General features: G+C 45.9%; 2 protein-coding genes across 14 annotated transcripts in view; one reads left to right on the top strand and one right to left on the bottom strand.

The window, feature by feature from the left end:
* Nucleotides 1-16,473, top strand: part of POMT1 (protein O-mannosyltransferase 1) — a 50,489-nt gene that overhangs the window by 31,739 nt on the left and 2,277 nt on the right. The window lies entirely within an intron of this gene.
* RALGPS1 (Ral GEF with PH domain and SH3 binding motif 1) overlaps nucleotides 1-16,473 on the bottom strand; it is a 135,183-nt gene that overhangs the window by 5,166 nt on the left and 113,544 nt on the right. For 7 of the 12 annotated variants that reach the window (XM_058159665.1, XM_058159671.1, XM_058159667.1 and 4 more), the window contains 8 exons: nucleotides 15,390-15,516; nucleotides 13,868-14,019; nucleotides 10,731-10,782; nucleotides 9,084-9,164; nucleotides 4,087-4,192; nucleotides 2,048-2,140; nucleotides 1,780-1,885; nucleotides 143-234 (listed from right to left, as the gene is read on the bottom strand). In XM_058159665.1, the coding sequence (XP_058015648.1) occupies nucleotides 143-234; nucleotides 1,780-1,885; nucleotides 2,048-2,140; nucleotides 4,087-4,192; nucleotides 9,084-9,164; nucleotides 10,731-10,782; nucleotides 13,868-14,019; nucleotides 15,390-15,516 (809 nt within the window). Of the gene's footprint in view, nucleotides 1-142; nucleotides 235-1,774; nucleotides 1,886-2,047; nucleotides 2,141-4,086; nucleotides 4,193-9,083; nucleotides 9,165-10,730; nucleotides 10,783-13,867; nucleotides 14,020-15,389; nucleotides 15,517-16,473 lie in introns of those variants that run through there. The other 5 variants (XM_058159666.1, XM_058159669.1, XM_058159670.1 and 2 more) reach the window with 5 other exon arrangements.

The following is a 16,473-nucleotide window of genomic DNA, read 5'->3' on the forward strand; positions in this document are numbered from 1 at the left end:
CACGACAACTTTGGGAAATGGGAATAAATGAACCTGGATTTAAAAAAAAAATTCTCAGGAAGTTTGCTAAACTCTAACCCAGTTTAGCAAAACATCTCCACTCTTTCGCTTACAAACTAAAATCAAGTAGAAGATGGGCTACCTGAGGCCTGGTGCTTCTGCAGGCATCATCCAGATGTTTGTGCCACAATATTGCGTGAAACCTGGAACCGGTCTGGAACTTGTAAACATTGCCTGCAGAATTAAAAAAAAAAAAAAAAGAGGGGAAAAAAAGAAAGAAAAGAAACCAAGGTCTTTGCGATTTGCTGGCAACAACAGCGCTAAAAAATGGCATCTTGAAGGTAAACACATCCCCGTCATTATGATTAATGTGATCAATCCATCGTAATAGTCTTCTACTCCAACCCTCGAATGACTAGCCTTGTGGTGCAACCAAAACAATCTGGAACTGAACGCACTCAAAACCGTAGAAATGGTGGTAGACTTTAGGAGAAACCCTCCCATACTTCCACCTCTCACAATACTTGACAACACAGTATCAACAGTAGAAACCTTCAAATTTCTGGGTTCTATCATATCGCAAGATCTCAAATGGACAGCTAACATCAAAAACATCATTAAAAAAGGACAACAAAGAATGTTCTTTCTGCGCCAACTCAGTAAGCTCAAACTGCCCAGGGAGCTGCTGATCCAATTCTACAGAGGAATTATTGAGTCTGTCATTTGCACCTCTATAACTGTCTGGTTCGGTTCTGCAACCCAACAAGAAAAACACAGACTTCAGAGGATAATTAGAACTGCAGAAAAAATAATTGCTACCAACCTGCCTTCCATTGAGGACCTGTATACTGCACGAATCAAGAAGAGGGCCGTGAAAATATTTGCAGATCCCTCGCATCCTGGACATAAACTGTTTCAACTCCTACCCTCAAAACGACGCTATAGAGCACTGCACACCAGAACAACTAGACACAAGAACAGTTTTTCCCCGAAGGCCATCACTCTGCTAAACAAATAATTCCCTCAACACTGTCAAACTATTTACTGAATCTGCACTACTATTAATCGTTTCATAGTTCCCATCACCAATCTCTTTCCACTTATGACTGTATGACTATAACTTGTTGCTGGCAATCCTTATGATTTATATTGATATATTGATCATCAATTGTGTTGTAAATGTTGTACCTTGATGAACGTATCTTTTCTTTTATGTACACTGAGAGCCTATGCACCAAGACAAATTCCTTGTGTGTCCAATCACACTTGGCCAAAAAAATTCTATTCTATTCTATTCTATTCTCTGCTCAAGTAGGAGACTCTATTCCATTCCAGACAAATAGCACGATCAACTGAACAGTAAAAGAAAGGGAACAAGAACCCGAGTTTACAGAATAATAGAATTGGAAGGGACCCATGAGGTCTTCTAGTCCAACCCCCTGCCCAAGCAGGAGATCCTACACCAGATAACAGTGCTCCGTCCGCCTTTGGCGTTGAGTCATGCCGGCCACATGACCGTGGAGACGTCTTCGGACAGTGCTGGCTCTTCAGCTTTGAAATGGAGATGAGCAGTGCCCCCTAGAGTCGGGAACGACTAGCACCTATGTGCGAGGGGAACCTTAACTTTTCCCTTAAAGCCTCATGAAATGTTTTCACGGAGCTTTGATTCAACAGCTCAACTTCGAGAACTCTTTAAAAAAATATATACAAAAATATGGTCTTGCTTATTTGTCGCTCAGCGCAACCTCATTCTCTAAAAGTCCCACTAAAAGTGCTAACCTTTATCTGGATTGTTCAGCTGAAAGATATCAGGATGTTCCGGGTCATCAGGAAGGGCTACCATCCAGCCCACGATGGAAACTTTCTTTCCGGGAGTCGATTTATACTGTGAAACGGAAAGTCAAATAAAAATAAGCGGTGAGTTGGCTTTGGCGACCATCCAGGAAGTGGGAATTTTCCTCTGGAGGGGCTGCGACGTGTCCCCCCCACTCGAAAATCCTCGCCCACTAACGCATCTCACAAACTCATAATCCCCGTTTTCTCTTACGTGCTTCCTCTCGCTGCCCCTTAAGGACTTGGCTCCGAAATAGATCAGAGTGGATCCCGACAGTGTAATCCAGTATCTGGTCCAGGAAGACAGCTGGGGGAAAAGAGAAAAGAAAAAAAAAGAAAGGGAATTGTAAAAAGCCAAAAGCTTACAAAAGTCCTTGACTTAACAAGAGTTTGAAGTTACGACGATTCGGAAAAAGCGAGTTGCGACCATTTTTATACACTAATGACCGTTGCAACATCGGCTTCAGTCACGTGATAGGAAATTCAGACGCTTGGCAACTGACCAGGGGATGAAATGCTCCCGGTTTGGACCGGATCGGCTGATCCAGTAGCGATGGCGGTAGGTGGTTCAGAGAACCGGTAGCAAAAATCCCAGCACTCCCCCCCCCCCCATGCCCAGCTGAGCATCAGATCATCAGAGCCTTTTTTTTTTTGTACTTTTAAAAGCATTTTTTTACAACCTCTTCAGCCGAATAGGTTGTAAAAAAAATGCTTTTAAAAATACAAAAAAAGATCGCGCACTACAGCTGATCACCCACCCACCCCCGTGCTGTTCTACTTACTCCATGCCTCCTTTTGATGTGCGCTCCACACGCGCACCTCGCGTTTGATGCGTGAGGTGTACCGCGCATGCGCGCCGCAGTGCAAATGCATAGCCAGCGAACCGGTAGTAAACCGGTTCAGATTTCACCACTGCAACTGATGGACGTACTTATGACGGTTCCAGTGTCCCGGGGGTGACGTGAACCCCTTTTGCGACGGGCAAAGCCAAAGGGGAAACCGGATTTACTTAACAACTGCAGGGGTTCCCCTTAAGCACTGTGGCAAGGAAGGCCATAAAATTTTTATACCGCCCTTCTCCCGAAGGACTCAGGGCGGTGTACAGCCGGAATAAAATACAGAATATATACAATTAAAAGAAATTTACAATCACTTGACAAATGTCTCACTGAGCAACAGGAATTTAGGGCTCAATTGCGGTTGGAAGTCAAGGACTTCCTGTACTTTACTTATGACCCGGTTCCTCTCCCGCCATGTTCCCCCGAACTCCCCCCTGGCTTACGTCAAGTGCCTGATCTTCGGACCTTTTGTCGTGAGCTAAAAACATATTTATTCACTCAAGCAGGACTGGCATAAATAGTTGATTTTAAATTGGGGTTTTAGAGATTTTAAATTTTTAAATTTTTTAAATTATCGGCCGTTTATTAATAGTTTCTTTTAATTTCTTTTAATTGTATATATTCTGTATTTTATTCCGGCTGTACACTGCCCTGAGTCCTTCGGGAGAAGGGCGGTATAAAAATCTAATAAAATAAATAAATAAATAAATAAATGTTCAGCCGAAACTGGGAAATTATCAAAGCTCCATTTTGAAACTTTGAACCTTCAAGGCAAAAACGTTGCCGTGAAGGAAGCGCTTGAAATCAGGGAAAGACTAAACCGTCAACCACGTTAAAAGTTTCGTTTTTCAGCGGTTTTCTATGCTTTTAGTGTTTTGCTCCCGACCGCATAAAGGGGTCCCCATCGCTCCTTTTTCTGAATCAAAACATGGAAAAGAGAAGAGAGTTGCTGTATCTTTCCTCACTTTTTATCGGGGAGAGTAAAAGAGCCTATGTGGGTGTCACCCCAAGTTCACGTACAACCATTATAAGGGCAGGTAAGTTTGAGGGGTCCTTGGTGCTCTTTGGACGTTGGCCGGTTCCTTGCGGACGTTTCCTTACCCAATTAGGTAACTTCATCAGTGCTGGCGGTGATGGGTAGCACTGATGATGTTGTTACATTACGTTGGTCATGAAGTGTCCACAAGAAAACAACCAAGTGAGCCCCAAGGACTCTTCATGTCAGCCTGGATCTACACAATCTCTCCTCTATTGGTACAATTAGGTTTACTCTTCCACCCACCATCAACTTCTCAACTGAAGGAGCTACCAATGTTCCTCCGTCGATTGAAACCGAAACGGAGACACTTCTGCCCATTGTAAACGATGGGCATCCAAGCCTTTGCTACAGTCCGAGCATACTTGACGTGCTTACCGTAGGCTTCCGCCCTTCCTTCAGCAACGTCTTTCTTCTCAGGGGGCCTTCCATAGTCACAACACCCATGAAAGCCCCTGATCTGCAGCTGCAGGCACCTGCTGGGCTGAACACCAAGAGACGTAGAAAAGTTTGTAGGGGCAGCAGAAATGAAATGGTTCTTACGTCATGACGGCGTATGGAATTGATATTGATGGAACCCTTTGGCTGGTGCAACCTGTCTTCTTCTAAGCATGGACCCTCCAAGTTCTCGTCTTCTTCCCTATTTGAAGAACTGCCTTTGACTTGGTATTTTAGTGCTCTCGGAGCCGGGTGGTCTCCTTGCAGACATTTCATGACCCAACCAGGTAACATCATCAGTGTTAGAAAGGAAGTGGGATTTGCTCTCGGTTTGATATACTTGTGTCCTTGGTTGGAGTTTGATCAGGCTTTTGTTTACTGTTGCCTTCGTTGTCTGAGTTGGTAGCTCCTTGGTTGTTCACTTCTTGATTATTGGTCTAGTACAGTAATGGCTAAACTTTTTGCCACTGTGCGCCAAAAGCGGGGCGGTGTCACACGTGTGTGTGTCCACACCTGTAATTCAATGTGCCCCCACGCCCCACCTGCCCCGCACATGGTCACGCAACCCTCCCCCCTGTATTCCCCCCCCGCTTTTGGCACACGATGGCACAGTGGGCTTGGTAGGCCCGTTTTTTGCCCTTTCCAGGCTCCAGAGCCTTTCTGGGAGTCTGGGGAGGGCTAAAACAGCCTTCTACACACCCCAGAGACCCTGGGCCTGGTGGTGGGCCCAGAAGGCCCAAAAATCAGCTGGAGCTGAGCTACTGCAATACTCGTGTGCCCATAGATATGGCACTGCATGCCCCCTGTGGCACACGTGTCGTAGGTTCGCCATCACGGATCTAGTACCTAGTGCTAATCTTGGTGTTACTCTCAACTTATCTGGGCACTGGTTGTTGTTGAAAAGATATTTGGGTACGTTTGTTTCCTGGTGACATTACTTGGAGACAATGAAATGTCTCCAAGCAAACAACCAACAAAGCTCAGAGAGCACCAAGGATCCTTCCTATCTGCAACCCCCCACTCCTTATTAATATTGATGACGTTCCCTAGTTGGGTCATGAAACGCCTGCAAGAAAAGCCCCGAGCACAGAGAGCATCAAGGACCCCTCATTTCAACTCTGAGATACAAATATTCTCTTCCAGAAGTACTTTTAGTTCAATAACAACGGAAGCCCATTAAGTGAAGGATGACAAAGGAGGGGGGGAGGACATAAAATATAACTTTTCTTGGCTGATGGCAGTGCTCAAAACGACACTGTGGTTGATAGGTTAGACAAAGCCATCGACTGTGACGCCAACTAGATCCTAACTTTTCCCACCTTGCCAAGTAGAATGGTTTAATGAGCCGATGCAACTGTTATTAAATATATACCAACGCTCAACGGTGACCGAGGGATATTTCCCCGATAGGAACTTGCCTATTAACCAAGAGACAATTGACAGCATCATATGAGGGTGTATTAGTAAAAAACAACAACAACAATGTTTTTTAAGCACACTAGCCAAGGCGAGGAGTATAGAAAATGGTAAAAGGTGTCTGGGAATATTTATTCAAAAGATAAAAGGGAATGAACGAAAGGCAGACAAAATAAGGACTGAAATGGGAAATGGGCTGGAGAGTGGCGGGAAATCTTTCTCTCCCTCGTGAATTTTCACGTCGTCTTCACTGCCGGAGGCATCTCCAAAGCCTTGCCAGAAGCTGAGCTCAGCAAAAGAATTAAATCATGATGAAGATGATGATGAAGAGGAGGAGGAGGAGGAGGAAGAAGAAGAGGAACAGAGGAAGCTGCATAAACTGGCGCTGCGAAGAACCCAGGTTCTCTTTTGGCTAACCTCGGACAAACTGACTTAGGACGATTTACAACACCGCTACTATTCTTAAGTCAGATATACGTATTACTCAACTTCGTCCCAATTTGGGAAGCCTTTTAAGTAAGGCACCGCACGTCGTCGCCTTGCAACAAGTCTGAGGAAAAACCCAAATTATTTCGCTTCCCTGTTAGGTGAAGTGTGATTTGCACGCTTTGTGGGAGTTATTTTAGATCCTTTTTTTTTTTTCTGAACGAAATGCATCACGTTTTTTCCCCAGTGATAATCACGTGTCGCTAAATCGGAAAGCACAGAGGCACGGTCGCCAATTTAGTGATCTGATTTAGCACCGGAGGCCGAGTCTAGTCCACTGTACTCCATGATAATTAAACTCCCAAGACAATTAAACCTATCGGAAAGATAAATATTAAGCCTATCTAATTTAAACTTAAACTCTCTACAAGTATTTGAGTTTATGTGTAATTTAGATAGCTTCGATCTTTAGACAGAAGTTCACGTGTAACTTCTTTTGGACCGGCACAGCAATTTTTCAAAGCATCTGTGTCGTGTCCCACTCCTCCGCTGACGGCTGGGTCCGGGAAATCCGAATCAGGCTTGCCTCTGCAGCTCTGCCCAAAGTCCTAGCAAAGTCCTCAGAGCAGGCAGGAGACCAGTAAGTGACTTCAGCAAGATAAGTTTGACTTTTGCCTGACTCAGAGACTGCCAGAAAGTAGCTCCTTTATATAGGCCATGGGGTGTGGCTCCATGACTCAGCACTCATTAAGGCCTGCCTCCTTCCCTCTGTTGCCTCCGCCTCCAATCTTCTGATGCGAGGATTACTCCAATCAGCTGTTCTTGGGAGTAAACCTCCTCAGGCTCACCTGCTGTGGATGAGGGAGGGGTCTAGCTGTCTGCTTGCCTGGGCATGGAGTCAGGGCTGGGGCAGGGAGATGCTCCTTCTTCTGCAGTTTGTGGGGGCATGGAGCCAGGACTTGGGCCGGGAGGCATACATTCCTCAGTGTTGGGGAGCAGGTAAGAAGGCCCCGGCTGCTCTGAGGGCGGGCAAGACACAACAATCTGCTTAAGAAGCCACTGGTCAAACGACACTGTGGTTGATAGGTTAGACAAAGCCATCGACTGTGACGCCAACTAGATCCTAACTTTTCCCACCTTGCCAAGTAGAATGGTTTAATGAGCCGATGCAACTGTTATTAAATATATACCAACACTCAACGGTGACCGAGGGATATTTCCCCGATAGGAACTTGCCTATTAACCAAGAGACAATTGACAGCATCATATGAGGGTGTATTAGTAAAAAACAACAACAACAATGTTTTTTAGCACACTAGCCAAGACGAGGAGTATAGAAAATGGTAAAAGGTGTCTGGGAATATTTATTCAAAAGATAAAAGGGAATGAACGAAAGGCAGACAAAATAAGGACTGAAATGGGAAATGGGCTGGAGAGTGGCGGGAAATCTTTCTCTCCCTCATGAATTTTCACGTCGTCTTCACTGCCGGAGGCATCTCCAAAGCCTTGCCAGAAGCTGAGCTCAGCAAAAGAATTAAATCATGATGAAGATGATGATGAAGAGGAGGAGGAGGAGGAGGAAGAAGAAGAGGAACAGAGGAAGCTGCATAAACTGGCGCTGCGAAGAACCCAGGTTCTCTTTTGGCTAACCTCGGACAAACTGACTTAGGACGATTTACAACACCGCTACTATTCTTAAGTCAGATATACGTACGTCTCAACTTCGTCCCACGTGCAACAAGTCTGAGGAAAAACCCAAATTATTTCGCTTCCCTGTTAGGTGAAGTGTGATTTGCACGCTTTGTGGGGGTTATTTTAGATCCTTTTTTTTTTTTCTGAACGAAATGCATCACGTTTTTTCCCCACTGATAATCACGTGTCGCTAAATCGGAAAGCACAGAGGCACGGTCGCCAATTTAGTGATCTGATTTAGCACCGGAGGCCGAGTCTAGTCCACTGTACTCCATGATAATTAAACTCCCAAGACAATTAAACCTATCGGAAAGATAAATATTAAGCCTATCTAATTTAAACTTAAACTCTCTACAAGTATCTGAGTTTATGTGTAATTTAGATAGCTTCGATCTTTAGACAGAAGTTCACGTGTAACTTCTTTTGGACCGGCACAGCAATTTTTCAAAGCATCTGTGTCGTGTCCCACTCCTCCGCTGACGGCTGGGTCCGGGAAATCCGAATCAGGCTTGCCTCTGCAGCTCTGCCCAAAGTCCTAGCAAAGTCCTCAGAGCAGGCAGGAGACCAGTAAGTGACTTCAGCAAGATAAGTTTGACTTTTGCCTGACTCAGAGACTGCCAGAAAGTAGCTCCTTTATATAGGCCATGGGGTGTGGCTCCATGACTCAGCACTCATTAAGGCCTGCCCCTCCCTTCCCTCTGTTGCCTCCGCCTCTCCAATCTTCTGATGCGAGGATTACTCCAATCAGCTGTTCTTGGGAGTAAACCCTCCTCAGGCTCACCTGCTGTGGATGAGGGGGAGGGGTCTAGCTGCTCCGTTTGCCTGGGCATGGAGTCAGGGCTGGGGCAGGGAGATGCTCCTTCTTCTGCAGTTTGTGGGGGCATGGAGCCAGGACTTGGGCCGGGAGGCATACATTCCTCAGTGTTGGGGAGCAGGTAAGAAGGCCCCGGCTGCTCTGAGGGCGGGCAAGACACAACAATCTGCTTAAGAAGCCACTGGTAAAATCCACGGGGTTTTAAAGGTGCTTAAAAAAATCTGGACAACTCTATACTTTTTTTTATCAAATATGACAAAGAGGTCTAACTGGGCTTTCTTATTCCGCATGTTTATATGCGATGTTGCACGTAAACATTTGCAATCCTATTTCTCTGGAGGCGTGGAGGTGAAAAAGCATAGAAGTGAGTAAAAATAAGGATTTTTTTTCCCCAAAAAAACCCAACAACTCTCGGCATACCCTCCCTCCTAGAAGGAAGTTACTGCGCAGATGGGAAACAAAAATGAGAATGCTTTTTGAAAATAAGGTCTGAATTAGCAAGGGGTGGGTGGGGGGAGAAAGAGAGGGGGGGAGAATAAGATTTGGCACCATTGTCCAGAGATAAGACAGACCCACCACCTAATTGTACCTGTAGACACAGCTCCGACTTCTGGGTGAATTCCGTATTGGCACCCGCCAGTTGGGCCCCAGCGTGGCGTACAACCGACCCCTGTTTACGAATTCACACGTTAAGTTCTTTTAGTTAGCAGGCACATCGTGAGGCAACCTCCCCAAAAATTACACACACACGAAAAGGCGGGCCGAACACAACAGAATCACTGCCGTGTCCTCACGTTTTGCACCTAATGTGTAAACTAAGCAAGAAGGAGCACCGGGACGGAATTGGAATCGGACGTCCGTTAAGAAAGGGAGGAATTGTTGAAACTGTTTCTCGGTGACTTAATTACTTCTAAGCTTCCCAAGGACTTGGAAGAGCAGCTTGGGAATAAGACAGCTTTTTTTGGGGGGGTGGGAAGAAAATTTGCCCAGTCGGGTTGAGTGCAAAGCTGAGAAAAATATCCAGGAAACAAAACCACACCAAAACTTCCGAAGAACAATTCTGAGCGAAGAATGAACGGTGGGAGCGGCTTTATTGTCGCTGAATAAACCAAGGACAGTCAACGGCCTTGATCGTAAGCAGAGCTGGTTCCTCCCTTTGAAGAAATCAAGATTCGGATCCACAAGTGATGCCGTTCTTTCGTATGATTCTCCACCCACCCTTGGTTGTGTGGCATTTGAAGAATAAATGCTAACTAAGCCAGGCACCGTGACCGAATTCCCTCTCCAGCTGAGTTGGAGTTGAGATCAAAATGGCAGCTGTTTAGGCAACACCTCGCCAAGGCAAACGATCGTTAGCTGGACGAGATGAGCAGGTTCTTCACAGACCAAAAAAGAGCATTTTAATATTTGAACGTACGATGGGATATACGTGGCAAGATATATTATGCCACCATGTATACGCACTTCTTACGGAAATGTAATACAACAATCCCTAATAGAAAACCGAAAGAACCTAGATTTGTTAAGTATAATGTAAACCTATAAAAAGCCCTCCTCCAATCTCAGACACGCCAGTCAAACTTAGCTACCCAAATACAACATGTAAAATTCTGATCCCTTGCCGAATAAAATAATCGAGGCAGATATCTCAAGTTCAATTAATTCTCCTCCGAAGTGAAAATCCAGAACTTGAGGAAACTGGAAGTTCCCGTCTTCATATTCCAAAAGGTACTTGGGCACAACTTCGATATTTCAAATTAAAAAAAAAATAAATCAAACTCAGGCCTGTCGCTCCTGCTTACAAAGTCAAGATTTTAGAAGGCAGAAAAGAAACTCCGGTATAAGAAATAAATCTAAAATCACCAAGGTCTTACTCAAAGGGGGCTCCCCTGGAGCCCAGATACAAGTGGAGAAGGAAACACGAGCGAGATTGTGGGTCCCGTTCGACAAGGATCAAATATTACCTTTGGCGCGAGCAAATGAGAAATTGTGCACTCTGGTTAAAGCGGGTTTGGAAATATTTATTCTAAAGCTTGATGCCGCTGGAAAATCTAGTCTGCTGCTGGAGGCACACGAGGAAAACCATTGCACCGTACATTCACAGCCCCCCGATAAAGAAAATGTTCCGATTTCTTTGCGTAACCCCACGGATCCGAATCCAAGTAATTCAGATTATCCAAGACGTCGGTTAAAATGCAACTAGGTCCCATCCATTCAGAGTTAAAGAGAAGCTCACCTTTCCAGCCCCGAGGACGGCTCTTCGCTGAATTCTGAACTTTCGCTGCTTTCTGCAAAAGAAAAGGGCAAACAGTTTAAAGCGGGAAGGGGAAAAATAATAATAATAATAATAATTCAAAACCAGTCTGTCGTGTCTCTTAGAGAAGCCAAATGATCTTGATACACGGTTTCGTGCGGTTGAAACGCTAAGCCCCAAAAGGCTGCAATTTCCCCTACGTACAAATATTTTTAAAGAAGCTTTAAAACTTTTCCTTATTTTCGCCCTGTTGCACGGGGAAATTCGATTTATTGAAAATAAAGACATTCGCAGCTTAATGCAACTACCTCTGGGTTTCAGTAAATAAATAAATAAAAGGAATCCCCCTTCATCCACAGACAAGAGAGACAATAAAGAGATGTTAGAATTTATTTTCATCGATGGGAGAACAGGAACTAGCAGTTTGGCGTCATGGAAAACCAAGCGGATGATTATCTGAGTATGGAATGAGGGTCTCTTTTAATAAATCAATGCAATCCCGTTAAATTCACCGGAAGGGAATTTAACGTTGAGTCTTCTAACGATGAAATGGATTTTCTTTTCTTTCTTTTTTTTCAAACGGAGTAATGTAGGATTTTTGGTTTGTCTATCGCTTAGGTGTATCGTTCAACCCTCCTTTCTCTGTTCCAAGAAGGCTAAATTAGCAGTAATCTAAATGTTGATGTGGTGGCTAGGGAACTGTTCAACATGACCAGCATTTGGGATTGATTGATTGATTGATTGATGATATGGAATGATAGCACATTTCCACATTTAAGTTTTTCAACGGTAATTGCATTGCCTGTTTCACCGGTAGTTTAATCCAAAACTCATGCTATATGTTGTGCCTCGCCCGCCCCCCTCTCCGCAGCCGGGCCCCTCCCATCTCCTGTTATCTGAGCCAGAGACTGATAGTGAAGAAGAATGGCCTGGCATGCCTCCAACCCCCAGCCCTGGCACCATGCCCGGACAGACTGAGCAAATAAACCTCCCCCCCCACCCCAGCGTGTGAGCAAGAAGTCAGCCACGAGCTAGAATTGCCGGCAGCTGACAAAACGTGGATAGATCCCTGCTTCCGGAGAATGGAGAGGCGACGTCAGCAAAAGGAAGGGAGGGGCAGGCCTGGATAAGTGCTGAGTCATGGAGCCACACCTCATGGCCTATATAAAGGATCTGCTTTTTGGCATTCCTTGAGTCAGGCAAAGTCTCATCTGGTTGCTGAAGTCACACCTTGGATTCCCGCCTCCCCTGAGAACTCTGACAGGAATTTGGCAAAGCTGCAGAGGCTTCGTGGCCACGCTTGATACAGACTTCCCAGACCTGGCCGTCAGAGGAGGAGTGGGACACGACACTATAAGTAGACCAACTCCAAGCCATCAAAGACACCAAGGTCTCTCAACCAACACTGTCTTGCCTGCTAATTCTACCGTCTAGAATATAGAACCATAGGGCCGGAAGGGACCTCAGAGGTCTTCCAGTCCAACCCCCCCTGCTCAAGACAGGAGACCTTAAACCATTCTGGACAAATCTCTTGTAAAAAAAAACCAAAAAAAAAACCTCCAGTGATGGGGAAAACCACAACTTCTGGAGTCAAGCGGTTCCCTTGGTTAATTAATTGTTCTCCCTGTCAGGAAATTTCTCCTTTGAATTTCTTTTTAACAAGTGTGTCCAATCACACTTGGCCAATAAAAAATTCTATTCTATTCTATATATGCAGCCAGCCTCTGTTTCCATTAAGTATGGAAGAGAACCTTCCTGCTAAGAGTATCACTCTTAGGAGCGTGGTTTGCATTCTCCTGCCTTCTGAACAAAAGCTTTTGAGATGATTTAAACTTGCGTTTTCTCAACTTGACCACAGAGCTGCCACGAACAGCACAAAGACGGAAGTTGCTCCAAGCCTCAACCGCTATATTTTATCACAGCGGCTCTCAACCTGCCGTCTTCCATTAATCGAGACAAGAGGATAGGGAGACTGTCGGGTTTGGTGTCATGGCAAACCAAGAGGATATCCCGTTTTGTACAGACGGTCATCTGAATATAGGATGAAGGTCTTTAAAAGACAACGCAGTCCTGTTAAATTCACCGGAAAAGGGGCTTTAAAAGTTGAACGTTGAACAATGGTTTTGCAGCTTAGATTTTGGATTTGTTGATCGCGTCTACCGTATGGGGGAGGGGGAGGAGCGCGATGTCGTCGCAGGGGGGTCCCACGAAGACTTGAAGAAACGCCAGGATTTAAATCTTAAGTCTTTGGAGTCCGTGGCCACGGCCACAAGAGGTATTTAAAGGGCTGTGTGTGCGTCCGTGAAGAAAAGATCAAGAGTCTATCACTATTGTGGAGTTACCTCAGCCAAGGAGTTGAATGTTCCTGTAATGTTCTCCGATGAGTTAAGATGTACTTTAAAGCTATCCGGTTCGTAGGAGAGTTGTGTAAACCCGGATAGATGCGAATTGTGTAAATCTAGGGTGTTAGAAAACCGGGGATCTGACAGCACCTTTTCCAATGAATGCATTTTATTCAAAGGCATCCAAATTGGATCTGACCGAGAAGGAGGCTCAGCAGAAGCACCTCACTGAGGACTAGGAGCATAGGCTTTCCAAACAGAGGGAAGACCTGCGGGAGTGCAAGGCCAGATACTGGCGCCTGGAGGCTCAGCGGGCTGAGATGGTCAGCCAATTCCAGGCTATGATGCAGTCCCATTGGAACGAGGCCCTCCGGCTCTTCGCCACCAGCGGCTCTTCCCTCCAGCCTTCGCCCAAAGCCCCCCACCAGGAGGCCAAAGCAGACCCCAAGTCGGAATTTCTGCCCCCCTCCGACCCACACAAAAAGACCCCGAAGGGGGAAGACCCTCTGCAGCAACATAAACGTTGATTGCACGTAACTGTCCCAGAGGTCATAGTTTGAGGACCCCTGATTTAGTGCAATATAAAAAATGCAAATAATTTTTCTGCGGACCACCAACATTTTCTCGCGGACCCAGCCCCCCCTCCCCCTCCCGAGCGAAAGGGCTTGTTTTATTTCCCCCCAATTATTTGGTCATCCCGAGGGCCCCCTCTGGATTCCAGAGCAAGAGGAGCTGGGCAGGCGGGAGCTTCCCAAAGCCACCCTTCGGAATACTTACCGAGGGAAACACCATTGGTGAAAACAGAATTTAGCGGGCGATTCCTGACAGGGCTGTGAGATTCTAGGACACTGTCGTCCAGCAGGTGGCGCTGTTTCTCTGTTGGGAAGGTGGCGCTTTTACTTTCTACTACACTGAATTGACACATCATACTGGAAAAACGGGAAAAAGAAAAGAAAGAAAGAAAGAAAGAAAGAAAGAAAGAAAGAAAGAAAGAAAGAAAGAAAGAAAGAAAGAAAGAAAGGGGGAAAAAAGAGGGAACATTTTCTTAGGTCATCTGGTAACAGCTGATCATGCTCAGATTTTGCCTGCCTGGACAATGGACTTTATAGACATGGACTTAAGTCAAATCTAGACAAGAGTTGAAAGGGACCTCGGAGGTCCTCTAGTCCAACCCGCAGCTCAGGCAAGAGACCTGACTAGGTGGCTCAGTGGCTAAGACGCTGAGCTTGTCGATCAGAAATGTCGGCAGTTCGAATCCCTAGCACGGGTCTCCTGAGCGAGCAAGGGGGTTGGATTAGATGACCTCCAAGGTCCCTCCCAACTCCGTTAACTGTTACCTTTTGAGAGTTAACCAAAACAGTACCTCCGTACCATACTGGACGGACGGATGGACGGCCGTGCAATCTCTTCTTCAGAACCTTCCAGGGAGGGAAGTTCTTTTTTCTAAGACAGTTGCAAGGGCTGCTTCGTCAGAGAGGAACGTTAAAAGACTCGGCAACCCTGAATTCATACTTGAGTCAATATGAATTCACAATGATATCCATCAGAATAGAGATGGGAGTTGACCTTGCTAGTCCAACCCCCGCCCTGCCCAAGCAGGAAGCCCGTTACCATTCTGGACAAACGGCTGTCCAGTCTCTTCTTAAAAACCTCCAGTGATGAAGCCCCCACAACTTCTGGTGGCAAGCCGTTCCGCTGGCTAAATGCTGGGAAAGCAATGTTTCTAACACTAAGCTGAAGGCACGAATTCCTAACGGGAAGGCTGATTTCTTTCAGGCCAATTTGGAACCCATAAGATAGGAAGAGCCACCCTTGACTTGGGTGGCAAAGAAAATTAAAGCTCTTTCTGCTATTTTTCACTGAGAAAAAGTGTCACTGCAGCAGAATTTCTGCAAGACCAGATAAGGGGGATTCTAAGACGAATGTGTTACTAAGGAACCGGAATCCTTGCAAAGTTAACTACAGGGAGTCCTCGTCTTACGACTGCAACTGAGCCCCAAATTTCAGTCGCTGAGTGAGACTTTTGTTGCGCTGCACGACCTAACAAAGGTTTATAAAAACCAGCCAAAAACGGGTCGTAAGTCAGTCGTTTTTTGTTTTTTTTTCAGGGGCAATGTTAAAGTTTGAACAGTCACTAAAATGAACTGTTTTAAGTCGAGGACTACCTATAGAGAAAGGGAGACGGCTTCCTAAGGAGGAGGAGGCTGGCTGCAGCAAGTTTCCAGTGGCTGCCTTAAAAAAAACCCCCCAAAATACACCTAGCTAAGCTGCGTGTTTTAGTACAGAGCACAACACCCACTTGTTTCCGAGGCTGTGGCTCTTCCTGTGTCGTGGAACAGGAGGGGTGTGCATGCTGGCCGCTACCGAGGCGTCAGGACAGGTGGGCCTCCTGGTGAACCTTACAGCTGCCGACACTTCGGACGGACCTACAAAATAGACACCAATTAATGCTAAGCTAGGTATCGGGAAGCCCATCGCTAGGGGAGCCTTCGCTTCGTTCTCGGGGAGAGCCGGAGCATTTTCTGGCGGGGAGAGGAAGACGAGACGGAGGAGGGAATAAGGGAAACTGGAAGGTGGGGGTCAAGCAGGGAACTAGCTCGGAGTTCATCGCGCAGCTGCAAAAGGCAGGGAAGCCTGACCGCCTCAAGGATCCAGGGGAGCCTTATCTGTTGGTTCCCAGGGAAGGCAAACAGCCTGGTGAGATTCTTGTTATATAGGCAGAAAGCAATGAAGTTGTTGGCTTTAACTATTTAAGCTGGGAGAAGGCTTTAAGTTCAAGAGTGGGCCAAGAGTTTCACCCTTGGCCAATACTGCTTCCCACCCAGCAGAACGACGCTGTCTCTTATTCCTGAAATATTTAACAGAACAACAGAGTTGGAAGGTGCTTCGGAGGTCTTCCAGTCCAACCCCTTGCTCACTTTATACCGTTTTGCACAAAGGATTGTGCAAAATCTTCTTTAAAAAAAACAACACAAAACACCCCGAACCTCCGGTGTTCGCTCCATTAATCTCTTTAATTTAACTGAAACATCTGGGCGATCTTGAATGCTGCCTTACATATCACTTTGATAGCAATAGCCTCCTCCCCATCAATACAATATGCAAAAATAAATAAATAAATGAAATAATACAATGCCAAGGTTGGAGAGAGCAGGGTTTCAGGTGTGACCGTCGGCGTCGAAAAAAAGAAACATATGCTTTGAGTTTATTTGCAAGACCACTGGCCGGTCAAGAATTTACAGCATCAGCATCTTGGGGTGGGGGCAAGGGGGGGAAATGAGGTTTTACAGGAATTTGAGCCAGAGAGATGACAAATCTGGAAATTGGGAGGTGGTTTCGGGGCCAATAGGCTACACCTTTGTAGCCAGCATGCACGCTGGAGC

Source organism: Ahaetulla prasina, chromosome 16, assembly GCF_028640845.1.
Source record: "Ahaetulla prasina isolate Xishuangbanna chromosome 16, ASM2864084v1, whole genome shotgun sequence".
Taxonomy (NCBI): domain Eukaryota; kingdom Metazoa; phylum Chordata; class Lepidosauria; order Squamata; family Colubridae; genus Ahaetulla; species Ahaetulla prasina.